Source organism: Pipra filicauda, unplaced genomic scaffold (genome assembly GCF_003945595.2).
Source record: "Pipra filicauda isolate LSUMZ 115617 unplaced genomic scaffold, ASM394559v2 scaffold261_size1826302_pilon, whole genome shotgun sequence".
Taxonomy (NCBI): domain Eukaryota; kingdom Metazoa; phylum Chordata; class Aves; order Passeriformes; family Pipridae; genus Pipra; species Pipra filicauda.
In genome coordinates, this window is record NW_024104378.1 from 509530 (window position 1) to 536595 (window position 27066).

The 27066-nt window shown below is 45.0% G+C and overlaps 1 protein-coding gene across 5 annotated transcripts in view; it reads right to left on the reverse strand.

Moving 5' to 3' along the window:
* GALNS (galactosamine (N-acetyl)-6-sulfatase) overlaps window positions 1-27066 on the reverse strand; it is a 44032-nt gene that overhangs the window by 1756 nt on the left and 15210 nt on the right. For 3 of the 5 annotated variants that reach the window (XM_027719756.2, XM_027719757.2, XM_039382222.1), the window contains 4 exons: window positions 24264-24400; window positions 21651-21753; window positions 13804-13925; window positions 2100-2217 (listed from right to left, as the gene is read on the reverse strand). In XM_027719756.2, coding sequence (XP_027575557.1) covers window positions 2100-2217; window positions 13804-13925; window positions 21651-21753; window positions 24264-24400 — 480 coding nt within the window. Of the gene's footprint in view, window positions 1-2099; window positions 2218-8164; window positions 8776-13803; window positions 13926-18934; window positions 19081-21650; window positions 21754-24263; window positions 24401-27066 lie in introns of those variants that run through there. The other 2 variants (XM_039382220.1, XM_039382221.1) reach the window with 2 other exon arrangements.

Sequence of the window (27066 nt, forward strand, 5' to 3'; positions counted from 1 at the left end):
CAAATGAAATGTTTGTTCTTTTGAAAAATATCAAACAATAAGTGGTGTGTGTTTCAGTCTCACAGTCCAAGGCTTTCCTGGAGCTGTGCTGGGAGCCCTGGGGACACCACTCGTGCTGCAAGTCAGGCCAGCATGGCTCCACTGCATGGAACAGCTTTTCCTGCACTTCCACAGGACAAAAAAACAGCAGAGCTGGCTCTGTGGCAGCTTCGTGGACACTGCTGGTGGGACACACCACAGATGGGCCAGCAAAGACCTCCCAGCTCCGGAGGGCTGGTGCTGCTGTGCATCCATCAATCCCACAACTGCAGGAGCTCCAAAATGATGCTTCTGCTGCCATGGAATCATGGAATAGTTTGAGGTAGAAGGGACCTTAAAGCTCATCTCGTTCCAGCCCCTGCCATGGGCAGAGACACCTTCCACTAGCCCAGGTTGCTCCAAGCCCCATCCAACCCGGCCTTGAACAATTCCAGGGATGGGGCAGCCACAGTTTCTCTGGGCAATCTGTGCCAGGGCCTCCCCACCCTCACAGGGAAGGCAGTGGGAAGCCATTCCTCCTTGTCCTGTCACTCCATGGTCTTGAACACTTCCTTGAACACTTCCACACACTTTGCTTATGTGTAAGTAAAGACAATTCTCCTCTGTCCCAGAAAGGATATTAAACACCCATATCCAGTAAATAGGTGACAAGATTTAGGAGACAGTAAATTAGATTGTATTAGTCAACAATATTTATCTCCCAGTATCCCCCAAAGACAGATATCAGGCCCAATCTACCAACCACTCCAAAAAGATTTGGTTTTCTTAATTTCTGGTCTCAAAAGGCAACAATTTGGTGCCTGATATTTTGGTTTAGTGACCACGCAATCAGTTTGTAAGGAGTGTACATAGATTACAAAACTCATAATGCTTCCTGTTGACATTTGAATGTTTCTCCTGGAATTGGGATCCTCCCCAGCCCACTTTCTGCCTCAGATGGCCTAAAATCTGTGAACCAGTTTTGGAGGCAGCACAGAAGAAATGCCTTTGCCAGGCTCTGTGGACAGTTCCTGAATCCAAAAGGTCCCAGGGGAACACAGAACAGTGTTTATTAGGGGAAAAGTTGAATAAGAAAAGAAAACAGCACAGAAACAATGGGCCTTCAAATCTTTTTCCTATTTAACAGCCAAAAATAAAAAGATGGGACAAGGCTAAGAAAGATCTTTTCCTTGTTACTGAGGGGACACAAATCCACCTTTTGTTCTTTCCTGGTGACAGACCCAAAGCAGCAGGTTCTGACTGTTTCAGAAGATTATTTCAGCATCAGAAAGATGTTGCTGTTACTATTTTGTGTCAGCCCACAGACACATTCCCTCAGACTACACAGCCTCTCATCATCTGACAACTTTACCTCCCCCACACTATCCAGTTGCTTTCCCAGGTTCTCAACAAACCAAGCTGTGTTTGACAGGAAAGCCAAACTGTAACTTTTCAACATGAGACTTGAAACAGAAAAGAGAATTGAAAACGTTTTGTCATGTCTCAAGCCATAAAGATCTTGGAAAATTCAGGCATGGGTGGAACTGGAGGAGACTGAACAAGATCAAAGATACATCACTGAAAGAGAAGCACTGTCCCAGTGCCACCACTCAGACACAGAGGAGTCAAAACAAAGAGGACAGGGTTAGATGGCATATTGGAATGAAATTATTCTGTGTGAGGGTGGTGAGGCCCTGGCACAGGTTGCCCAGAGAAGCTGTGGCTGCCCCATCCCTGGAAGTGTCCAAGGCGAGGTTGGAGTCACTTGGTCTAGTGGAAGGTGTCTCTGCCCATGGAAGGAAGGTGGGTGGAACAAGATGAGCTTTAAGGTTTCTTCCAATCCAAACCACTCCATGCTTCGATGATTCCATGACTTTTAAGATTTGTAGGAGGCGATTAGGAAGGAGAAGAAGGGTCTACAGTTGTGGATCCTGCCCTGTCTCTAAGGAAGGAAGCCACAAACAGGTGAGTGAGCATCCTTTCTCCATCCCTTCCCAGAATTAAGTGACACTTCATGAAGGCTTTACAATACAAATTTCAAGCTAAGGATTCCCCACTGTGTTTCTGCTTTAAGCACTCACCATAATGGCCTTGTCACACACATTCAGCTGTGGCTCCCCAGGCATCAGCGTGTCTTTGTGCTGCTGGACAATCCCAGTTATCCGCTCCATGGCACGCTGATATTCCTCACTGGCAAAACTGGAACAGGAAAAAATACAGATCTTATTGGTGGGGCATCATTTCAGTGTTCACATCACCAAGCTGGGCCAGAAGACTTCCTGGGCCATCACCAGGGAGAAGGATATGTAAACATACTGTCGACTGCCCATAGGTCTGCAGGGGAGTGAAACACCTGAGCTGGCAGAGTCCAGGTGCTCTGCTTAGGGCCACACGGATGGCAGGTGTGCTGGTCCTCCCCAGAAAAGCACCTGGCTCCTGGCAGATCATCTGTTTTCAAATCCGCTGGTCCCAGTGGCCCCAAATGTTTCCTCCTCAGAATTCTCCTCAGAATGCTGTGAGCACATGTTGAGTCCTGAGGGGAGTGCAAAGGTGGCAGGTATAAAGAAAGGCGTTTCTGGGGTTGTCCTCTAGCTGTCCCTTAAATGATTACCAAGGGAGACCTCCCAGACACAGGACTAACATGTGGCCAGACAGGTTGGACAGAAGTTTGCAGAGGTAATCCTTCCAGCATGTCACACTTGAGGTCAACCTGCTCTCCAACATTCAACCCCCACTCTTCTAAGTGCTTTCCTGCAACACCTGCCTCACTTGGAGATGTTTATTGTAGGGAAACCAAGGTAATGTCAATATTTTGTTTTACAAGAGTGTTCTCAAGCCAAGGGTTTTAAACACAACCCTCGGCCAGTTAAACTCCACAATCACCAAAGAAATGAACTAAAATTACACGAACAGGAAGATGGAGAAGAAGAATAGAAGGGACTTGTCCAAGACAAGAATATCTCCTCCATTTCACAACATCCCGAGGTTCTGCCCCATGTACATTCTTCCATTACAGCTTTATTATTCCAAGCTGGGACCCATCTGTCACTCCTCAAACACGGTTATAAATTACCAGATTCTTATCCACCCGACTACTCCAGTAGGTACTTGTTTAAGTGGTTCAGGGTGTACTTCACTAATACCTCAAGTATTTCTAAAATGGAGGATTCCTACTCAGTGATCTCACTTTGTCCATCACATTAAGAGTCACTTAAAAAAACACAGAGAGCGGCAAATTGCTTCTGAAGATAAAAGAAACAATGACCTGACCTCGGGCTCCCTCTGCTCGCAGTCCAAGCTGGCCAGCAGCCCCACACTCCAGCTAATTTCCTTCTTTGCAAAACAATCACATTTCGAAGCCCAGCAATGTGCCAACAGTTTCCAGTAAACCCTATAAATATCCCAGCTCGGCAGCCATCCAGAGAGAGGCTGATTGTGGGGATGGGCCTGAGCTCTGCTGATAGAGAACCGGAAGGGAATGGGAAATGAAAAGGAAGAGAATGCGAAATGAAAAGCTTGAGCAAAGTGTGGCTCTGACACCCAGCTGGTAGAGAGATTGCTGAGCTGACGGACCACATGGAAATTCAGAATATCCTTGAGAAGCTCTCGAATTTCACAGGATCATGGAATCATGGAATGGCTTGGGTTGGAAGGGACCTCAAAGTTCATCTTGTTCCACCCCCTGCCATGGGCAGGGACACCTTCCACTACACCAGGTTGCTCCAAGCCCCGTCCAGCCTGGCCTTGAACACTTCCAGGGATGGGGCAGCCACAGCTTCTCTGGGCAACCTGTGCGAGGGCCTCACCACCCTCACAGGAAGGAGTTTCTTCTGTATACCCAACTTAAATTTCCCCTCTGTCAGTGTAAAGTCATTCCCCCTTGTCCTGTCACTACATGCTCTTATAAATTGAATTTCCTTGCTCTTCTCCCCATGCATCCCACATAAGCTCTCCCAGGTTACTCCTGCACTGCTCCAAAGAAGTTGGGGAGCTGCCAAAGCCCATCTCTGACTCACACCCTGACGAGGACACTCAGGGCAGCAATCCCAGCATTGCATCCCGAAGGCACAGTGGCCTTTCAGCCTGGTGTGATTTTATCTGGAAGCCTTCTGGTTGAATTCCAAATGTGCAGGATTTCCAGCCCGGCAGCAAAAAAATAAAAAATCAAAGCACAATTTTAGAGGAGGCAGAGAGGGTTTACAGCTAAGCTGGGTTGACACACAGAGGACAGGAGAGCCTGCACATGGAGAGGGAAGGCTGGAGACAAACGCTCGGAGGAGGGTGTGTAAAAACAGGCGAGTTCCAGGGACACACATGGCATCTGAGCTGGAAATGGGATGCAATCAGGGATCCAGAAATATTATACAGCCTACACATGCCAGTGATGGAATTGGAGCTGGAATCAGTTTAGGAGACACGTGTGTTTCAGTGGTTTAGGATTCCAAAACACCTATAGCACCAGGACTTGAAAGCTCTTCCAAACCTGAGATAATCCCACTTAATAAAGAGGCTCATATTAAGGATTAATACGAATTAGTACATATTTTAATCGTCAGACTTTGATACTCTAGATAGTGAATCCTTTAATGCCTCCTCCTGCTGCTCCTGTAACTTGTGTTTATTTCTGTCACATCCTTGTGTCATCTCTCCAGCATTTAAGATTTTCTTTTCAAAGTGGACCCATAAGATAAAATATTGCTGGTAACTAATTAAGCTCCACAGCATCTTTGCAAATATTGAAGTGCTCAATTTCATCCATAGAAATGGCTTTTCAGATGAAGGATTCCAAATTAGCCATAATGTGGACAGAGCAGTGGAAAACACAGCTGTGCTCTGGAGGAAAGAGAAACAATGTGTTGTCACGACTGCTGCTTTTTGCTCCAAATATGCCAGTCTTATTGCAATGAAAAAAGTCTTTTTTGCTATAATCTTTAACTCCTATATTTATCCACAGCATTGATGCTCATCTGCAACCTCAGACATGGGAATGCCACAGAATAACAATGTCAGCTTGAGTCATTTAAATCACAGAATCCCAGAATGGTTTGGGTTGAAAGATTCCTTAAAGCTCACCCAGTTCCACCCCCCGCCATAGGACGGGACACCTTCCACTATCTCAGGTTGCTCAAAGTCCCATCTAACCTGACTGTGGACACTTCCAGGGATGAGGCAGCCACAGCTTCTTTAGGCATCCTGTGCCAGGGCCTCACCACTCTCACAGCCAAGAATTCCTTCCCAATATCCCATCTTTCCCTGCCCTCTGGCAGCAGGAAGCCATTTCCCCTTGTCCTGTCACTCCAGATCCTTTTCCAAAGTCCCTCTCCAGCTCTCTTGGAGCACCTTTATGCACTGGAAGGGGCTCTAAGGTCTTCCCAGAGCCTTCTCTTCTCCAGGCTAAACATCTCTAGTTCTCAGCCTCTCACAGCAAAGGAGCTCCAGCCTTTGGAACATCTTGGTGGCCTCCTTTGGACTTGCTTCAACAGATCCATGTCCTTCCTGTGCTGGGGATCCCAGAACATTCCAGGTGAGGTCTCAACAGAGTGGAGCAGAGGGGCAGAATCATCTCTCTCAACCTCACCTTCTTGCTTTAATTCCCATGTTCAGGACACTCTTTTTTTCAGCTGGCTCAGCAGTGACAGGAAATCTTGGCCTAACCTCAGCTCCTAGTGTTTTGAACTGTTCTCCCCTGTAGCTTCCACGCTTTTAGATTATTTCAGTGTTTAGCACAGGCTGAATGAATCCCCAAAGCACGAGGGAAACGCCTCGGCCCCTATAAAGGACCCACAGTTCTCACATGAGGACAAAGCTGCCTCAAGCTAAAAAACATGGATAAATTATGCTCCAAGTCATACCCCAGCCTATAAACCTCAGTAGGCCTTAATGTGCTCTTAAGATGGCTCAACCTGTTGACACCAGTTTAAACCAGATCTGATTGCAGGTGTCTTCCTTGTAGTGCCACACACAACAGCGACGATCCCGAGTCAGTCAACACTGGGACATCATCATGGATCATCTTCAGGTGCCTCGATGAACACATGGATTGTCTTCCTTTTCCAGAGGTCTGTGAAGTCTCCCTGTGAGGCTGGGGAGTGCAGTGCCTGCAGGATGGCACCAGGACCTCACCTGAAGCTGGAGTCATCCATTGAGATGCTGTGCCGTGGGTGTTGGTTTTCCTGTCCTGATCCCATGGAGATCCCCATTCCATGGGGGTTGGTTTTCTTTTCTTGCCTCTATGGAGATCCTCATTCCATGGGGGTTGGTTTTCCTGCCTTGGCCCCATGGAGATCCCTATTCCTGGCTCTGATAAGCTCTGTTTTCTTCTCAGACATTTCTGTTTAGCTCCAGAGTGTGCCCCAAGATCCCATATCCACAGATTTGTGAAGTATTTGCTGACTGCACAGGGGTTAAAACTGCCTCCAGCCCTAAGCAAGTGCATTTTGAGACAAAATCTGCAAGAGTGCCTAGAATTTGCATGTAAAATGGGGATAATTACCTCATGGTAATCAGTCTGAGTTGTTAAGGGAGCTGGGAACCTCTCCTACCTGGAGTCCCATCCTTTCTTGAATTCATATGCAGGACTGGGCTGCAAGGCAGGGTTTGTTACATTCCCTGTTCCAAAGAAAAGATAATATTATCTATACAGGTGTTTGGGCATCATTGTCTGTGAAGATCCAGACCTCGGTGCCTCCAGGGCGTGCTGCATTTTGTATTCCAGTCCAACAATCCTGTGGAAGGAGAGCTGGGAATAGCACTGGAAGAATGAGAGGGTGAGCAGGTGGTGTTGTGAGGAGTTTGCTAAAAGAGATCCCCCAGCGTCCATGAAATTATTCCACGCTCAGAAGGAGGGAACAGAGTGGACAAAGTCCAGGGTCATTACACTAATTGACACTTTACCTCCGGGAAGTCCCTGGAGATGCAATCAGGGCTGGATTGGAGCGCAGGGTCCCAGGCACAGGTGTGGGCTGTGCTTCCTTCATTTAGTGTAATTGTGCCTTGGCAATCTGTTCCCATCCTCCCTCCCCAACAGCTCCAGTGGAACCTGCTCTGCTGTTAACCCCACCGTGCCCTCCACACACAGCCAGGTTTGGAAGAAGAAGGGTTTTTCTCTTTTGGTGTTAAACTCTGGTTTAATCTTGCTGTCTGTGGTCTCTCGCTTTCGGGTCGGATGGCATCCCAGGCCAAGGAGAGGGAGATTCTCTGCCATCATTAAATACACCCTCAGATAGATCAGCACCCAAACAAGTCCACCAGCATTTCCAGCAGGTTTTAAAGATGTTTTATGCCTCATCCTGATGATTTATATATGGGCACAGTGCAGTATGTCTATCCTGGGAGTGACAGGACCATGTTGTTACTGAGAGGAATGTAAGAAAATGGGAACTATATATTATATATATTCCCATAATTATATAAATGGGATTCACAGAAATCTGACACTGGGGCAGTGGGTAGAGCGAGATGAGCTTTAAGGTCCCTTCCAATCCAAACCATTCTATAGTTCCATGATTCTGTGAACAGTAGCTGTTGGATTTATATGAAGTTATGGGAAGAGCATAAAATGTTTCTAATGATACTTTACTTCCTTCTCCCTTGGAATTATTTTAATTAAAATCATTATTTTTAATTGTGAAATACCCCCAGATTATGATAATTTGATTTTATCTGTTATCAGTGCTTTGAGGCTTTGCAGCACCATAGTATTCAAGTCTTGATCTTGTCTTATTATTCAGTCTTCCTCAGTTCCTCTCTTCTATTATCAAGTTTATTTGCAATTTAAAGAATGCACAGTGGATGAGGCAGAGACTGGTTTGGGGCTCTGCTGCTGGAATTACTGGAGAGACTCAAAGGGCCAAGGAAAACAAACAAAGAATCGAAGAGAAGATTGAAAGGTTCCCCAATTCACCCCTGGTCCAGCAGCATTTTGGGTCCCAAATGCATTCCCAGAGGGGCATATGCACATTTAGTCACAGGAATACTTGGAATCATAGAATCATTAAGGTTGGAAAAGACTTCCAAGATCATCAAGTCCAACCTGTGACAGACCCTCACCTTCCCTGCAGCAAGGAGATGTGATGGTGCTGATCCTCTACTTGCTCACTTATTTTCACGGAAATTTTAACTTCCCAGCTTCCAGAATCCCCCCAGTGATTCTCTTCCACAGGTGTATTTTCCTTCACCCTTTTCCCTGGCTCTGTACCGCTGTCTCACCTGGCTTATCTGCTTCTCCCAACCTTCCTGCATCCAGCCCCTGCGAGGTTGATGCTCCATGTTTTTATTGCCATCTCTGAGGCTCTTTATCCATGATTTCCACACTTTTAGTGTTTCTCAATGCCACCTCTCCTGTGGCAGCTGCTAATCCACCCCTGCAATGCAGCTGGTACCATTTCCCTCTTTTCCATGCTGAGGAGGCAGCATCTCCCCTGGGCACCATCCTGGTTCTTTGTTATTCACATTTTTTCCTTGTTTTGCACCTTCTCTCTCTTCCCCACAGCCAGGTTTCTGCCCTGAGCTGTAAGGCAAGACTGGCAACTTTTCTCTCAGATCCTTTCCCCTTTAGCTTCCCTTCAGGAGCTCCTTCCCTTTTTTTCTGGCTCCATAACCACTGCAATTACCTCTCTGATGATTTCCTGAATTTTCCATCTGCTCGAAATAGGCACTTGTGAGCTCTCTTCTTAATTAATGTGTTCTAAAATCATTATGTTCATCAACCAAGCCTTATCACTTCCATTTTCTTCCATAATAGTAAAATCCATTGCCCTAAGTAAAACACAGGAATTTTGATGTTCATAATTCAGTAAAACTCAATCGCTCAGAGCAGAAGTTGCTATAAACCTGGAGTAACAACAAGGTGTGAGCAGGCTGCACTTACTCTGTCCTTACTTGTTATTGAGGCTTTGCACCTCTGGCTCAAACTGACAGAATTTGAGAGATTTCTGTTGTAAATTCCTTTTGCAGTTTTGGAGTTAAAACACTTTTTCTACTTGAGGCTGGATTAGGTATTTTGTTGAGTGTATTTTTAGTTGTGCCAGCTTTGCTTTATATATAAATATATATATATATACATATTATTATTTGTGTTCTTCTTGCCTGGTAATAAAGTATTTTAGTAAAGTTGTGTATAAACAATAATCTGACTCAGATAATAAAACTGACAAGTGGTTGCGAAGATGTTACCAACAGATAATTTTACTGAATTTGTCATGTTGGAGAAATAAGTTCCCTCTGTGGGACTTAGCAGACACACAATACCCCAAAGATAACAGAATGTGGTCAAGAAGAAGACCTATCAGATCTTTTAGTTCTGCATTTGGATAAATTTGGTAACACGAGCAGTTTGAGTGTTTTGTTATGAAGCAAAAACCCTGGTTATTGCATCCAGGGAGGAAACAAAACCCTGCTTAGACTTGAGGAAATGCTTCTGCTTTCTGTGCTCCCTAACACACAACCTTAGTTCTATTTTGAAGTTGAGAGCTATTAAAACAAAGGTATTTTCTGATCTAGGCAATCTCTCAGACAACAAAAAGACACAAACCGTTCACTTCTCACCACCAAGGAGCTGATAACGAGGTAACTCTTACACAAGTGCAGTCACATTACCACATTTTTGGCAACCAAAAGAAAGATTATTTAGCAGCAACCTCCCTTCTTTGAAATATATTGCCCAAATTTATCCTGGTATTGCAGATTTCTTATTACAAGCACCTCTCCAGGTGCCAGTTTTGCCTCACTGCTCCCTGCAGGCGTGTTCATGTCCCACCTCATCCTGCAGCCATGGAAATGTTCGGCTTGTCCAAGTTCTGTCAATGCCAGGACTCCTCAGTGCTGCTTCTCAGAGAGTCCTTTTCCCAGCAGAGAGACAAGAGCTTGGGAGTGAATGTATCTGATGGTAACCCTGAGCATGTCAGTCCTGAAGGTCACCCACAGCCCAGGGATCTTGTTCCATCCAGTCTCCTGATGTAGGGACGTCACTGTGCCATCAGCCAGGCAAGTTCAGGCAGTGTGAGGACTCATAACATGAATTTGGCAATGAATCTCACCTATCAAAATCCAAAGGCTGGGAGGCTGTTGGATTGCTAAAATTGCTCCAGTCCAGATTGGGAAGCATCAATAAATATCTGAAGAGAAAAGAAGGCTCTGGAAAGACCTTACAGCCCCTTCTGGTGCCTAAAGGGACTCCCAAGAGAGCTGAAGGACTTTGGACAAGGGGGAATGGCTTCCCACTGCCAGAGGGCAGGGATACATGGGATATTGGGAAGGAATTCTTCCCTGTAAGGTGGGGAGGCCTCAGCACAGGTTGCCCAGCGTAGCTGTGGCTGCCCCATCCCTGGAAGTGTTCAAGGCTTGGAGCAATCTGGTCTAGTGGAAGGTGTCCCTGCCAATGGCAAGAGGTGGAACTGGATGAGCATTAAGGTCCCTTCCAACCCAAACCATTCCATGATTCTGTGATATTTCAAGCCAAAGGAGCAAACACAACTGTGTCCGTTGGCAGAAGATGGGGCGCAGGAGAGACTCCAGCCAAATCCAGAGGGGAAACAGCAGGAAGAAACAGTCACAGCCCTGTTGGGAAGATCTGTTCCTAGAGCAGATAAGGGCAGGGGTTCAGGCACAGCCTCACATGAAGGGAACACAAGTGCAGAGTGCCAGATGGCTCAGCACTGCCAGACGTGTACTCACCACACTAACAGGACCTGTCTGTAATTGCCTGACCAGTTTCCCACTGCATGAAAAGTGTTCCTGTGGGAGACAGGCTGATATTGTTTGCAGGCAGGATCCAGGAAATCCAGTGAACCATGTCAGGAAGAGGAAGGACTTGTCCTGCTTCACCAAGAAACCCAGGGAACCAAACACTTTATGTGCTGCCCCAGATCTTGAAGGATTTGCATTTTCAGGGATCCTTCAGCAGCCACTTAACAAAGACTGAAAAGCTTTGTTTGATTTGGGGAACAAGAGGTTATTTCTATCCACTCATCTTCCTAATACAGAATAACAGAATCATGAAAAGGTTTGGGTGGGAAGGCACCATCTTTTTCCAACGCCCATGTCATGAGATGACCCAAAGTAGTGGTGGGCTTGGCAGTGCTGACTTAATGGTTGGACTTGATGATCCTAAGGGTCTTTCCAACCTTAAATATTCTCTGAATCTATGAAACTGTAGCCTTGAAGAATTCTCTCTTAGTGTCCTGCATGTGCAGTGTGATAACCCAGAGACATTTCAGATGAGCTCCCTGAACACCTGCAAGTCAAGCATGTTGCTGCAGTTGAGTGAGCTGGCTGATTTCTAGGATTCCCTGGCTCTGAGATCCCCTGGGATCCCAGAATGAGCCCAAATATATAAGCAGCAAATCTCTCTGGAGAAGCGTGTGACGCCAGGCCTTCCTGAGCAGCAATGACAGCTCTTACTGGTTGTTTTACACTCCAAATTAATGCAAATCAAGAGATATGACAGATTATTAAAATCATTTCAGGGAAAAGAAAAGGCTGCACTAAAATAAGGAATAAATGAAATTAAAAGTGAGAAAAAGCAGGCAGAGAGAACACAGCCAGCATGTAGGGACAGGCAGATGCAGGCTTGGAAGAGGATGCTGGATTCCCTTTGGAGAAACATTAGTGTTGGGACTCCCACCAGGCTGTCTGCCAAGGGGGATAATTAAGCTAAATAAAAATACACACCAGTAACAGCTCCACAAATGAGGGTAATTTAATTACCACATTCGATATAGGAGACCCACTTCCCATGAGTTTTCCATTGTGACCAGAGAGGAGACAATAGCGGCAGAATGTGCTGGAGAAAGGAAGAGTCATTTGCTAAAAAGAGATTTTCTATTAGGGTCTGCATAATAAACATCAGCACAGCTTTCCATAATCGTGTCATAATCTTGCCATAAAATTCAATCAAACAACAGCTTGTGAATGTCCAAAAAAATCAATGGAACCGTACGAGAAGTGATTGCAGATGTAACACTGGGATTTATTTCAATGCTCAATCCATGGGGGTGGGAAGGAACAGCTAAAGAACAGGGAAGCAGGTGTGCTGCCAACACCTCTTAGGGAAAAGCTCCTCTGCCTCAAATCCAGAGATAAACACAAACAGTATCACAGAATCACAGAATATTTAGGGGCGGAAGGGACCAGTCCAACCCCCCCTGTGCAGGCAAGGGTCACCTGGAGCAGGTGACACAGGTGACAAACACAGTAGGCAAAGTACAGTTCAGATAGTACTACCCACTTATTTGATTTTTTGAAAAAGAGATCATTTTTATCCACTCATCTTCCTAATATAAAATCACAGAATCATGGAATGGTTCAGGTTGGAAAGGACCTCAAAGCCCATCCAGTCCCACCCCCCGCCATGGGCAGGGACACCTTCCTTTAGACCAGGTTGCTCCAAGCCCCATCCAACCTGGCCTTGGACAATTTCAGGGATGGGGCAGTCGCAGCTTCTCTGGGCAACCCGTGCCAGGGCATCAACACCCTCACAGGAAGAATTTCCTCCCAATAGCCCATCTAACCCTGCCCTCTGGCAGTGGGAATCATTCCCCCTTGTCCTGTCACAACAGGTCCATGTGAAATAAAATAGTTGTCAAACTGCCCAGGCCATGGTCTCATCTGGAATCCCAACCCAGTGTCCTTTCACTGAGCTGTATTTACAACCCAGGAGCTGCAGATTTGCTTTATTCATTAGTGCTGGAATGCAGTGGAAAGCAGAGCTAATGCTGGGCTCCCAAAGAGCTTTATCCACTGCCTGATGCAACTCTAAAGTTCTCTGTTAAGTGAGAGTGAAGTGGAAATATTCCCCCCCCTTCTCTCTCTGGTGAAAACACTTAGTGGCCAGCACAGGCTCAGATCCTTTGAAAGGAATGGAGTGAGCGTGTCCACTCAATTATTTAAAACAGTTGAGTAATTGCAGCCCTGTCAGCTCAGAAAACATCTCCCTCTGTCCAAGCTGCTGCACAAGCCCATTTCTGGGCAGGCAGTCACAGCAGCACCAGTTTTCTCTTTATCTATTCCCACACTCTCCCAGTCAGTGCCACTGGTGAGGGATGAGGTTGGGTGTCCCCGTTTGCAGCTGGTTTTGCCGCAGGGTAAAACTCAGAAGGAGGGAGGTGGGAACACCTTGGGAGCCTTTTTGGAGGTGATAGATTTCTTTGTGGGTTGTGCTGGCTGAGGACTCCATAAATCCTTCCAGAAATCTCTCAGGGCACGGTGTGTGCTGGAGATAAATATTACAATAGGAGGCTTAGAGGAAAATGGATTCAGACAGCCAGGAGAGCCCACGGATGGAACAGGATTGGGCAGAAAGTCCTCCTGTTAAACAGCCTCTGGAGAAGCTCCTTTAACTGGGCTGGGAGATTGGAAGGTTACCACAGCTGCCTTCCAGAGATTCCAGTCCCACAGATCCCTGGTTGTTTCTTCCCTAGTCCCAAAATACACAGAGAATCACAGCTCCAAGGCCCACACTCAGCAGCACCTCTGTTTTATTCCACAGCTGTGCTGCATCAGTCCTGTCCTGTCCAAAAATGTGTGTTTTCCTCCTCCTTGAGGGGTTGTAGGACATGGAACAAGAACAACCGGAATGACAAGTCCACATGCACACCCATCTAACCTGACCACCTGAAAACTAAGGTTTGTTCCTTTTTCCTGAGAAAAAGTGTGCAGGAATACCATTATTTCCAAGAATGGATTTCTGGGACATTTTTTAAGCACATTTCAAGAATCAGCTACCAAAACAAATGAATTTTATACACTGACAGTGCTGGGTTTTCACAAGCTCATTAACTTGCTCACCTTAATGGGAACTTCTCCCCAGGGTCCCTTCCCAGGTGGAACAGCAGTGGCAGGTAAGTGTGTTCCTCCTGCGTATGTGTTGTCACTCCAGAGACACTCTGCCCAGGACAGAAATCAGTGCCCTGCAGGAAAAGGCAGAGAGGTCATCAAGGGTGACACATGAGAGGGAACAAAATCGATTCCAGTGACAATACTTTTGCCAGCACCTTGTTCCAAAATACCTACAAACACCCAAGAGTCCACTTCAGTCTGCAAAACAGATTCTGAGCTGGTGGGGTAAAATAAGGCGACAAAGTGGAGTTGCACTGACATAAAAGCTGAAGCACCTCGTACATTCTTGTCTTATAAAAATACAATCCCCGTAAAATATTCATTGAAATGAAATGGCAAAACAAAAGATAAAGAGGAGGAACCATTTAATCATAAAAATTCTGCACATGGAAAGTATCCTCTCTCTTTGGTTCCTGAGGCTTCGAAATAGAGAGAGGATTGGATCACTCTGCAATTCTGATCAAAAACAAAATCCCAGGAGGAACACCGAGTCACCCTGAGAGGCCTGGGGATTGCCCTGGGAAAGCAACTGGGAGCAGTAAGGGGTTAAGTGCTTACTGGGCACTGAGGGACAGAGTTTCCAGCTCCCTCCATCTGCCCTTCCAGCCTTGCTAGGCTTCTGCTCCCCAAGCCCAGCCTGTTATTAGCCAGTTGTGAGCTCCCTAATCCCTGGCCTGCAGCCTCCAGAACCCATTTAAACCCTGGGAATAGCCAAAAATGCAAAAGCACTAATTTCCCTTAGCAGCCAATAAAGCAGGGCCCCTCCAGCCCAGCAAGGACTGGCCCCAAATGGACTTGTTAAAGCTGGGCTTTACAATTCCAGCTCCCATGCTGCGTTCCTTACAATCCCCCAAAATGCGCCGAGACATGGACAGAGACATGGAGAGAAGGTAAATGGGAATCTTTCAATGGAAGTGGGAAAGCAGCTGTAGCGTTTGCTTATAAAACAAACTGAAAAGGCTCTCTACAGATGTTGGTAGGATTTGATTGGCAAACAATTTTCTAAAAATATCCCATGTTTTTAATGGACAGCTGGTCAGTGGAGCAGTTAATATTCTGCTTTTCAATAAAGCAAGAAGTTTAGAAGCCCATGAAATCCCATTTATCTGCACAGAGCTATAGATTCCTGAATCACTGACTGGAAAAATAAGGGAGTTGCTTGATAGGTTGGAGTGGCCCTACCAATAATGGACTTTAAATAGACACAAAACTGATTGACCTTTCCACCCTGTGACGCCACAGGCCTCTGGAACACACAGGGAAAATAGATTTTTGTGGGTTTTTTTCCACAAAAGGACCAGTTAATAAAAAGGTATCAAAGCCTCTATAACATCCAAATTATAATTTGGATGCAAATCAAACAAGCAATTTAATTAAGAGCCTACTAATTGGTACAATGCTCCTCGGCTGCAAATGCTTCGGTTTGTAAGAAGATTTCAGTCTCTTGGGTATTTGTTTAGACATTGCTCTGTTTACATTTTAGCTTTTGTTTCCTATAAATTCTTTGTAGCCTGGACTCCAGAACACAGCCCAGGCTACAGTCCCAGAGATTCCCAGGAAAGAAAGTACAATTTGCCTGACGGCACCAGCCAAAAGCTGTCTGTCCTTCTAATTTAAGCACTCAACGCCTATTGCGGAAAATCAAAATAAATAAATAAATAAAACTCCAATAAATAAAACTACCATTTTATGACATTGGCTGAAACCACCCTATAAATTTCTAAGGCATTTCAACTTTATCTCTGCAAATAAAATGGACTATTATTATTTTTATGTACTGTGTGACAGCCAATATTCAACTTGCAGAGAGTGCTTCAAAGATTTTCTACCTGTTCCTCAACAAATGAGCAAAAATATGATATAAATATATTATTTTATTTTTATATTATATTTTATTAAATACATATTATACATTAAATGTATAAAAATACACCCTCAAACCCCTGATCAAGGCACTGTCCTGTATCAGAGTAACTAACACACTACAGATACAGCCAGAGGAGCCCAGTCCTCTGCTCCTTTGCTAGAAAAGAATATTTAACTTATCTTTCACACCTTTATCTCGTTGTTTGTCAGTCAAAGCATTTTCAATTCTCAGGATGGAAAGAAATCCTATACCATCTTAAAAACCCTGGGATCCCCAAGTCTGGATTGCTTTGCTTTCCTGGGGCAAACCAGCCTAAATTAAATCTGCTTGAGACTTGAGAACTATTTAAGGGCAAGACAAACCACATTCTGGAGCACCTGGACCACGCTTCTGGTTGCTTGGAAGGTTTGGTGATGTCTGGAGCTATGTCATGTCAGAGAAGAGCCGACAGGTGCCTAAGCCTGTCCTATCCATCAGGATAACACAACCCAGATCTGCCACCCCTTCATCCCCTGTCACTCCCTTAAAGCTATTTATTGTCAGACTGTTAATAACAATATGCAGGGATCAAGAGCCACTTAAAGCACATTCCTAATATTTTATCCTGCTCACTATCCAAGGTAATAAATGGAGTCTCCATCCCTGGAGGTGTCCAAGGAACAACTGGACGTGGCACTCAGTGCTCTGGTCTGGGTGACAAGGTGGGCATCAGTCACAGGTTGGACTTGATGGTCTGGGAGGGCTTTTCCAACCTCAGTGATTCTATAATTTCCATGTCCACAGGTAATGCTGACCAAACACAGTGGAAAGATCACTGCCTGTGTTTAGGTAAGCTCTTGGAGCTTTTCTCCTCCATCACAAAAGCATGAAAGCCAAACCAGAAGACCCTGTCTAGAACATTTCCTGCTTTCTAAGGGAGCCCATAAAAGAGCATCAAATGGCACCAGACATAGCTCAGCTCTGTACTAGCTCTAACACAGCATTTTGCACCGCTGTGTAAAACTGTTTTTCGTAGGAGAAATTCCAACAGTTATTATTATTATTATTATTATTATTAAAACATAACATTCCCTGTCCATCACATGAACCTCCCAGAGAGCCCATCTTCCTGTCCTTCCCAGCAATCAAGTAACCCGGATTGTTTCCCTGTTCCTAAGACACTGCAGCCCTTGGCTGCACAGCTTATGCTCTAATTTCCAGAGCAAATGGACCACAGATGCTGTGTCAATATAGACATGAGACAAACACAGCCGGTTGCCAGTTTGGGCTCTGGGCCAAGAGATGGAATCACCACTTGTGTTAACGTGAGCCCTCTGGCAATTCCTCACCCTGGCTCCAGCCCAGATCGCTCCGACTTGACAGGCGGCCGCGGATTTGGATAGTGCCGCACAAATCTGGGATCTGTCTCCTGCTCATGTCTCCTCCTTCCACCACAAAAAACCCAGAGCAGCAAAACCGTGTTAATATTGGAAGGAGAAAAGCACAGCTGTTAATGAAAGCTGGGAATGTTGTTTCTTGCTGTTTGCCACAGCACCTGTAAATGGTGCTCTCCCTTCCTGGGTGATTCCCAGCGAAATCCTCCTAAAGAGGAGCTCAGGATAAGCAGACATCTCAAAGTGTGACTGCCAAGCTTCAACACTGTGGACCAAGAATTGCCTCTAATGTGTTAAGTGGCTGGAAGAGCCCCCAGAAGATGGGCAGCCCCCAAAGATGGGCAGCTCACAAGCCTCCCGATCGATGGTTGGTTCATATGCTCAGAGGACCACAATGAAATGTCATTATTTGTGAGGTTCTACTTGACTTCACATCCCCTGTGCAGAAAAGGCTTTATCGATCCCTTCACGTGGAGGAGAAGGGCAATCAGACAGCCTGACTGGAATAACCCCTTTGGCATTTTGCATTAAAACAATAGGAGCTGCTGGCAGGCGCCTACAGCCATCCTTTAAAGTCACAGCAGCGCTCTGGAAACCCAGTGAACACTCCTAACAAGCTGACAGCAGAAAGGTTGATGTTATCAGCCACTCTCCAACAACCAAAGGGCCTTTTCCACATGCTTTTCTTAATTATTTTTCCCCTTCTTGCATCAGTGCTCTTGGAGGGCACAAGGACTGTTCTGTGCTGGATACTCTTGGTGGCAGGCAGAGAAAAGGAAATTTCCTCTCTCTTGCAGCTCCTACTCCTGCCTCCCCCACACAGCATGAAATTAGTAGATTCCTGAGGACTTGCTACCTATTCGGTTAAATCTATAGAGAATATCCAGTTTTGCTCCTTGCAGACCCCTACTTCCAAACAAGAACAGCATTTTACAGGTGATTTCCAGTAAAAGTCCTGTGTGTTACACTATGCGAGGGACCTCTCCAGGTTTATCCTTAGTTCTCCCTTGTGCTATTTTTATCACTGCTGATTTTTGCTGTAAGAAAGGTGGACAAAAATGGAAAAGCTTTATACCCATCAGTCAGAGCAACAAGGACTCAGCCCTGTGCAGGAGGGAGATCTCTCTCCCTCTACCAAACTATTTAAAAATACAAACACATTTTTCAAGTCAGGTTTCCTTTCATCTCTCTCTGTCCCATTTATCACCTCTTGAATGTCAGAGATGTCAAATTATGTAAACATGAGCACCTATACAGATGGAAGCCAGGTAAACAGCTCTAAATAAGCATCCTGTGCAATCCACAGGGAAAATGTCCCATGAAGTGCTTATTCCCACTTGCTTCTGCTGAGTGAGCCTTCCCTTTATGCTTTCAAGAGACCATCCCTTCAAGAATCAAAAAATCCAGTTAATCCAGCAGAAAAGAGCATCAAGGTATCCTCCAGCACTGAGGGAGACTACAAGACTTTATGACAGGAGTCAGACTAGAAAAAGAAATTGCTTGGGGGTTAAAAAATAAACAAGCAAAAAATGGGAAGAACAGAAGAGCACAATTCATCTCTGTGTCAGATGACAAGTTCTAATCCCAGGCCATAAGGCAGAGGATGCAGACCAGTAAGGGCATGTTACTGTCAGGGGACTTTGGGATGACTATAAACCTGTGTACTGCTTGCATGGGATGTTTCCAGGGTAAATATTCCAACTGCCATATGGAGAGAAGCCTTCAGATCCCTGTTCTGCTTTCCTAGGCTTTGCTTTCTGCAAGCTGTGTCTCCCTGGTGCATTTTTATTTGTGTGTACATTCTTTATTGCTGAACTAACTTACCCCCCATTCAAATCCAGCTTTCCAGGTGAGGGGCCAAAGTTGGCCACATCCTTCCTTGCTCATTCTAGCCATCTTAGACAGACCCAGGACAGGCACCAGTTTCCCATTTTCCAGTATCAACATGAAAATGTGGGTTTAGCTGCTTTAATGGTATAATCTCATCTGAAATTCAAACAAAAATGCACCAAGTGTGTATTAAAACTAGGGCAAGTTTTCTGTATTGATGATTTCCCACACTGTCAATTACCAAGGGGATTCTGAAAGTGAAAGGAGGCTTCACTAAACTGGGCCTTGTATCTGTCCAAATAATGAGATATTCAACTACCCACAAAACAAACCTCTTAAAAATGTGCAGGCAGCTGTTCTGCTACATCTGGCCAACTCTTTCCAACGGATGACATGCCAACCAAATACTCCAGGTCTGAGTGTGGACCTTCAGACACAGAGAGTTTCATATCTGGAAGTTTAATACAGCATCACAATGGATTCGCAATGAGGAAGGGCCTCTAAAGATCATACAATTAACAAGGCCTCATTAGCTGAAGTTCTGCTGAGATGGCAAATCAAACTTATCAAATAGTCAGAATTTCAATTGCCACAGATGTGCATGGATTTAAATATGTTTTTCAAATTACATTAGCAAACAAACTGGCTTTTTTGATTCTGGAGTCCAGTATTAACACAGCTGGGAAGTCACTGAAAGAGGCAACTGTATCACAAGGTGAGCTTAGAAACTCCTCCAAGAAGGTTCAGAACTGGTCTGCATTCTGATTTATTTCTATTTTTAAACTTGCAAGGTTTGTAATTAATGGCTCGAGGACATGAGGAGAATTGGAACAAATTTCAGCCTGAGCTTCCTCTGTATGTTGTTAATGGCTGGTCTGGCCACTAATGTGCTCCAATTTTCCCCACATCCAGCACATGTGATCCAAGCTGCAGGAAAGAGAGTGAATTTGTAATGGTCTCTCTGATGTAGGGGATAATTGCTGACTTTTATCAGACAGTAGTTAAACAAAGACTTGGAAGGAAATAAATATTCCTTAATTGCATGACTGCCATTGCTCACAATGGGAGAGCCTCTGGAAGGAGGAACCAGTCCCCATTATCACTGCTCCACACAGACATTCAGAAATAAGTTGAGATCAATGTAGGGGTTTATTTATTCCCCAACTGTGTACGTAAGTGTGGGTATGTGCTTTTATCACCATGGAGAGCAATAATTCATGTGGGAATTTTCCATGCACATGGGAAAAGCATGAGCCCATCCCTACACCCAAACACATGGACATACAAGCTCCCAGTGTCTCCCACACAGGGAAAATCCTCCACGTGAGATATATGGGTTTTACTCACATACTAGACAAATAAATTATCTCATTTTATCTGTGTGGAATTAGCATTGAGACAGAGCGTAAAATATATTTCTAGAGCCAACTTTCCTTTCCTCCTTACTCCCTGTAAAACAAACTTTGACTCCTGGAGCATTACAGCCTTCAGGAAGACAAACACACATATTTACAACCCTGAATGTAAATGACTCCCTTGGAGCTGACGTTTCACTCTACCCCCAGGACATCCCAGCAAAAGAATCCGTGCACTTTTATATCCACAAATGTCATCAGCACTTAGTTCTGCACCTGTGATGCCTTGAGGACCCACCATAAGTTCAAAAAAAGAGGCATAAAAAAATAAATCATGCAAACAATCCCTCCCCAGTCCCAGTCTGCTGTCAGGATTTTGCTGAGAGCTGTGTCCTAATGCACTGAGTTCATGTCTAAAAGTATAATCAGCAAGGCACACGTGTGAACCTGCCACTTAGAAAATGCCCCAGAGTTTAGTACCCAAGTCTGAGGCAAGAAAGATACAAAAAGAAAGAGAAATAATAGTGCTTAACATCTAATTGTGAGGAGATCAGCCAGGAAATAAGTAAAATTAACAAAATGTAAAGCACTGTGTGATGGGGGCTTGCAAAAATGCTGATAGTAGATGAAACACATGGAATTTACTGCTCTTTCTACTGTGCCTTTCCTACAGCTTTCCTTTCACCTTTCAAGGAAAAACATCACAAACCCAGAAAACCCATCCCTGTTCCATTTAAATAGTTCAAGGCACCAGGTTTTTTGTCCTAGGAACTGCAAAACATGTGATCCATGTGGCATCGGCCTCCAGACTTTCACAGAATCACAGAATAACCCGAGTTGAAGGGATGCAGAGGGATCAGCAAGTCCAACTGCAAAGGGATACCTGAAAGCTCAGAATTCAGCAGGGAAAGAAGTTTAATATTAAGGGGGATTAAGTGAGCGTTAAAGGGAGCACCTTCAGAACAACTGGGAACTTGCCCATTTTCCTCTCCTTGTCCCTGACTTCAGGAGAGGGGTGTGTGACACCTGTCTCCTTAGATTTTCATAGGATCATAGAATTATTTAGGAAAAGCCCTTTAAGATCATCAAGTCCAACCATTCCTCAGCACTGCCAAGGCCACCACTAAACATGACCCCATGGGCCACATCCACATGGTTTTTAAATCCCTCCAGGGATGGGGACTCCCTGTGCCAGAGCTGGACAACCCTTTAAGGAAGAAATAATTCCTAATATCCAATTTAAACCTCCACAGTGCATCTGATAGCCCTTAAGAAAATGAACTGGTGATATCCCCAATTTAAAACTGTTTAAAGGGTTGTTTGCCCCCAGGAGCACCAGTGACACCTTGGAGCAGGTCCATGTGCTGTTACCTTGCCATACTCCTCCCAGGAGTTGCTCCAGGTCCAGTAGTGAGCTTTGTAAAGCCCAACTCTCACCGCCATCATCTCGTTGCCACGATAATAGAATATGGGCCTGGGAAAGAGAGCAGAGCTGCATGAGAAACACCACCACACTGGGCCGATAAGGGAGACAAATACCTTAATGGAGTCTGACTTCCGACGTGGATATCAGGCAGGAACAGGCTGCCTCCTAATAGTCTCCTCTGCAAGGTTTTCAATTAACATTTCTTAAAGTGTTCATCAAGTTGAGAGCTCACACAGTGCAAGAATGAAACATTATCCAGCTTGGCTGCCAGTGATTGTTAATCCTTGAACTATCAGCCCCTGGTATTTCCTATAGAGCGTGTCGGTTTAAACATCAAATGACTCACAAGTGCTGTGTGTGTGAGGGAGAAACTGGGATTCAAAGGCTCTGGGATGCTCGGTCTCCTCTTCCCAGCAGCACCAAGTGAACTCCACAGCTATGCCATCAAGCTGTCAGTGTCACCCAGGCAGGGTGGCCGGGAGGACACCAGATGCTGGTGTGTTCTGGATGACATCTCAGAAAAACTCCATATGGAAAAACCTGGCAGCCAGACATGCTGTATTTTTAACTCCTATCCATTTTTTTCCCCCCCAAACCTCACTTTGCAGCATGTAAACATACTGCTAAAACTGCATTTTTTCCCAGAGGTTTCACTAATTAAAAATACATCTGGGAAATGCATCTCATTCAGTGCACCTGTGCACTTCTCTGAGCATCCCAAAAACGTTCCTCTTGGTTTCCCCAACAACACACAATTGGTTTTTTTTGAGGAAACAGCACAGAATTTTACTGAATTGGACTATGTGCAGGAGAGAGGGTTGATTTGTTGGTGCAGCTCATCATACAAGGACACCAGATTTGGGCAGCTCTTCCCTCCAGTTGTTTTGGGCATGATGGTAAAGCTGTTTGTCACTGTCAGGGGGTACAAACATCTTTTCTTTCCTTCTGAGATACCACTCAGCAAAAACTACTCACTCTGGTGATGCCACCTTGAAAAAACTGTCCCTAAATGCAAGGTAAAATTTAAATATCTGTGTCTGAATGATAGGGGTGGCCTTAGATCTTTTATTTTAAAATCACAGCCTCACCGTGGGTTCTTGCACAAACAATGAGCCTTTGTCACCAGGAACAAAGGGAAAGCAACTCTTGTCACCAGGAACAAAGGGGAAACAACTCTGTCACCAGGAAGAAGGGAAAGGTGCTGCCAGCAGAGTCCATTCCTGATTCTTAACATGTACCTGAAAGGTGAAATAAAGGCAGGGAGAGACCTGCCAAATGCAGCACCTGATCTAAACCAGTGCCACTAACATGCCACCACCACCAAAAAATGCCACAGAGTACTCCAGTCTCTTTTTTTCCTTGCCATAAACTCTCACTATTTGGCCAGTTATTATGTGCCCCTTTGACTGAAGCATTTAGGCTTTTCCTTTTTTAAAAAATACTTTTTCCTTTTTGAAAGAGGATTCCAGCTTGTACTCAATGGTCTGCTATTAATGATTTCTTTTTTTTCCCCCGTTCATTTTTTCCTTTTTAAGCTTGAAAGAACACAACAACTGCATCTCCTGGAAAGTTTTTGGGGGCTGTGGAAACTGTGACTTGGCCAGGTCTAGGGGGAAAGAAAAAAAAAAAAAAGAAAAAAAAGCCATGATGTGCTCTGAGTGTATTTGTAACACAAAGAGCACCAAGGGGTTGGTGACTGCAATGAAATTCCCCTTTAAAAAAACAAGGAAGTTTTACAAACTTCCAGAAGATGGGACAAGGAGGAACCTGCAAGGCTCATGGCAGCTCTCGAGTAACACTGCAGGCATGTCCCTTGTTAACAGGCACAGAAAGCACAGAGGCTCAAATCCAACAAGGAAAAGAGCCCAAAGATGTCTTCCATGCATATGTTTCCTTATTATCTCATAAAGTGTATGTCTGCATTCAGATTTCCCAGGCTGCCAAATTCCTCACCAAAATCACAACTACAAGACCGCTTTTGCCCTCTGACACTTCCAATAAAACATTTGTTGCAGGGATATTTGCTGCCAGACCTCAGTGCCTGTACCCAACAGCTGACAGCACCATAAACATTCCAGGTCTTTAACCCAAATCTATCCCTTCAGAAGCACTCACAGAAGCAGGACCTTGGAAGCTCACCCACAGCAGCACAGCCTTTACCTCCACCTCTCCCAAGCAGGGGCTACAAGGACCCAGCACACTCTGGGATGCTTTTCGAGTAATAAATAATGTATTCTCCCCTACCCAGGCTACAGTTCTCAGGCTTTTATCTCCCCTCCTGCCATATGTTGTTCCAAGGATCCCTGCTAACCCTGTGACATTTTCATCTGTCCCCAGACTCCACTGTATGGCAACATGCCACACATCAGGAAATCCCACCTCAGCAGAGAATTAGCACAGTGTGAAGCTCTGGTGCTGCCCTACCTCACTGAGGGGGGGCAAATATGCATCAATTCAGTTTATAAAAGATATCTGTGAGCTTGTTTTAAAAAATAACCTCCAATTTGGCATCCCTTCAGCTGGGATGCAAGGCAGGGAGCTCTGGGCTCAGGACTAACCTGTCAATTAGTTTGCCCTGTAACATGACAGGTAAAAGGTCGATGCCATCAATCTGTCTGTCACTGGGAGGCTGGAGACCCGCCAGGGAGAGGCTGGTGGTGAACAGATCCATCACATTGCCCAGCTGATGGCTGACCTGGAAAAATAAATCAACAGAAACACATTTGCAAAGAGCCCTTTATAAAAATCCATAAGGAAACAGGTTCCCACCAAAGCTTCCTGAAAATCTCTCCCTTTACAGTGCTGCCATCACCAGCAAAGCTCCTCTTAAAATATAAAGGAAAGGACATGATCCCTATTTCTCCACTTCCAGGGAGAATTTGCATTTTGATTCATTTTTTTCCATTTTCCTCTCTTTCTTCTCACTTTTACAGGAGCGTGTTGTTGCAGAGTTCAACTTAATTTAGCAAATTCCAACTCATTTGTGGATTGAAAAATCAGCACTTACACCAAGAAAAAAAAATAGCCCTTGATTTGTTCCCTTCTCCAGGTCATCTCTGAAGTCCAGAATACCCTGAGAGAGTTCCCAGAAAGCACAGGGATAGATGGATAATAACAAAAAGAGCCTGATGACTTCATCTGCAAACCATTTCCAACAATTCAAGAACTGTAAAGTTGTGGTATTTTTAGTCCATATTTTAATAAGGGAGAAAAACATCTGGGTTTGGCTCCAATGGAGATGTTTAAGCTGCTTTTCTTTTTTTTCTTGTCTTTTTTTTTTCCTTTTTCCTTACTTGGAAGCCATACTTATCTCTCCGCTCTTAATTATTTATATTTTAAAACCCTAAAAGTCTGTTCTGACTGATTCTTTCCAAATCTTTGCTCCCACCCTGCTTGGAGGATCTGTTGGAGGATATTTAATTAGTCAGTGACACACTAAATTAAAGCAGATACATTCAAATCAAAAGCACCAGGATGCACCAGCACAAGATGTGACATGAAAAGAGCATTTTCAGCTCTATCACTTGTTGGAAAACACAAAACCATCAGGTACAAGCCCACATCTGTAAGGACAGCAGCACTTTCTGACTGAAATCCAAGTCCAATCCCAACAGTACAATATTGGGACTATCTGAATCCTTCTACTCACAAACAGCCTGTTAGCTGACACTAATTATTTAAATACAACAAATGATAACATGAAAATGAGTGTTTGTGAGATACTGTCTCTAGAGGAAAAAAAAATAAAGGAAAAATGCTATTTTTCATGGGACTAAACACTGTATTAAGAGACTGGGCTGAAAACTGAACACAAAGGAAGAATTAAGAAGTTTAAAAAAAGGAACTGCAGAAAGAAACGTGCAGGGGCCTAATTACAAGTTTAACATTACAATATCACATTACTTGATTACAGTAATTTCAATTTTTAATGGCTTTCATTCATCAAAAGGTGTTGGCAGGAACACCTCATATTAAAGCTGCATGTGAGACTCTGCCACAATTCCTTGAGAGGAAACAAAGTGCAAAGCTCAAAGCACAAGAGGAAGCCTGGCCATGGAAATCCTTGCTGGGGAAAGCAGTTGGATCAGATGAGCAAGATCAACAGGTCTTGGGCATTTGAGTTAGGATTTATTCCTGCACACTGCTGGAGCAGTCTGGAAAAGGTCATGCTCAGCCTATCCTTGTAGGAAATGACAAATAAAAGGGAAGTGGTGGAGTCCCCATCCCTGGAAGTGTTCCACTTCAGGCTGGACGGGGCTTGGAGCAACCTGGGATAGCGGAAGGTGTCTCTGCTCATTGCAGGGGGTGGAACTGGATGAGCTTTAAGGTCCTTTCCAACCCAAACTGTTGATGGTTCCAGTCTATGATTCTGTAAGCCCATAAATTCCTCACAAAAAGCAGGTGTATACATGAAGTTCCTTCTCTGCATGGAGAAAAGGCTGGGGATCTTCAACTGTGGAGAAGGAAAGAGAATCAAGCTCTTCATGGAGTAACCCTGTCACCCACAGGATGAGCTGGGACAGTGTTCTGTGCTCCATGGACTGTCCCCTGGCACAGCCTCTGGTAAACTCAGCAATGACTGACATTAAAAAACAATGTACCAAACCCCAAATCCAAACCATCAGCTCAGCCACAGGATCCCAGAAGGGGTGACACTAGAAAGGATCACAGTGGGTCATCTGGTCCAACCTCCCTGCTCCAGCAGGGTCAACCCAGAGCGCATGGCACAGGATTGTGTCCAGATGGTTCTGGAATATCTCCTGAAGGAGACTCCACATCCTCTCTGGGCAATCTGTTCCTGCAAAGGAAGGAAGTTCTTCCTCATATTCAGGTGGAACGTCCTGGTATCAGTTTGTGCCCGTTGCCTCTTGTTCCATTGCTGGGCACCCTGGAGCAGGACCTGGTCCATCCTGTGACCCCTCCCTGCAGACACTGACGGACACGGATGAGATCCCTTCTCAGTCTCTTCCCAAGGCTGAACAGCCCAACTTCTCACAGAGATGGTCATCCCCCTGGGGTGCTGGGAATGCTGAAGTCAAGGGATTACAAGCTCTCAGCATCTCAGCAGAGGTGTTCAATCCCTCATAGGCTCATCCACTGGCTAATTCCCACCAGGAGTGCCATGGGAGAGTGGCAGGACCAGCACACCACCATTGGCAGAGCTCAGGCTCTACTGAAGAGCAGATCTGGCCCCCACATGCTCCCTCCCAAGTGCCACATCAGGAGTCTGAGCCTTTTTGTAATTAGACCTCTCACAATTCATAAATCAAATCCAAAAGTCCCTTTCCTTGTTGTGGCCCTGTTCTCTCGCCTCAATCTTTTGATAAGAGGCAATCGCTGACCTGAGGCTCGTGCCTCTAA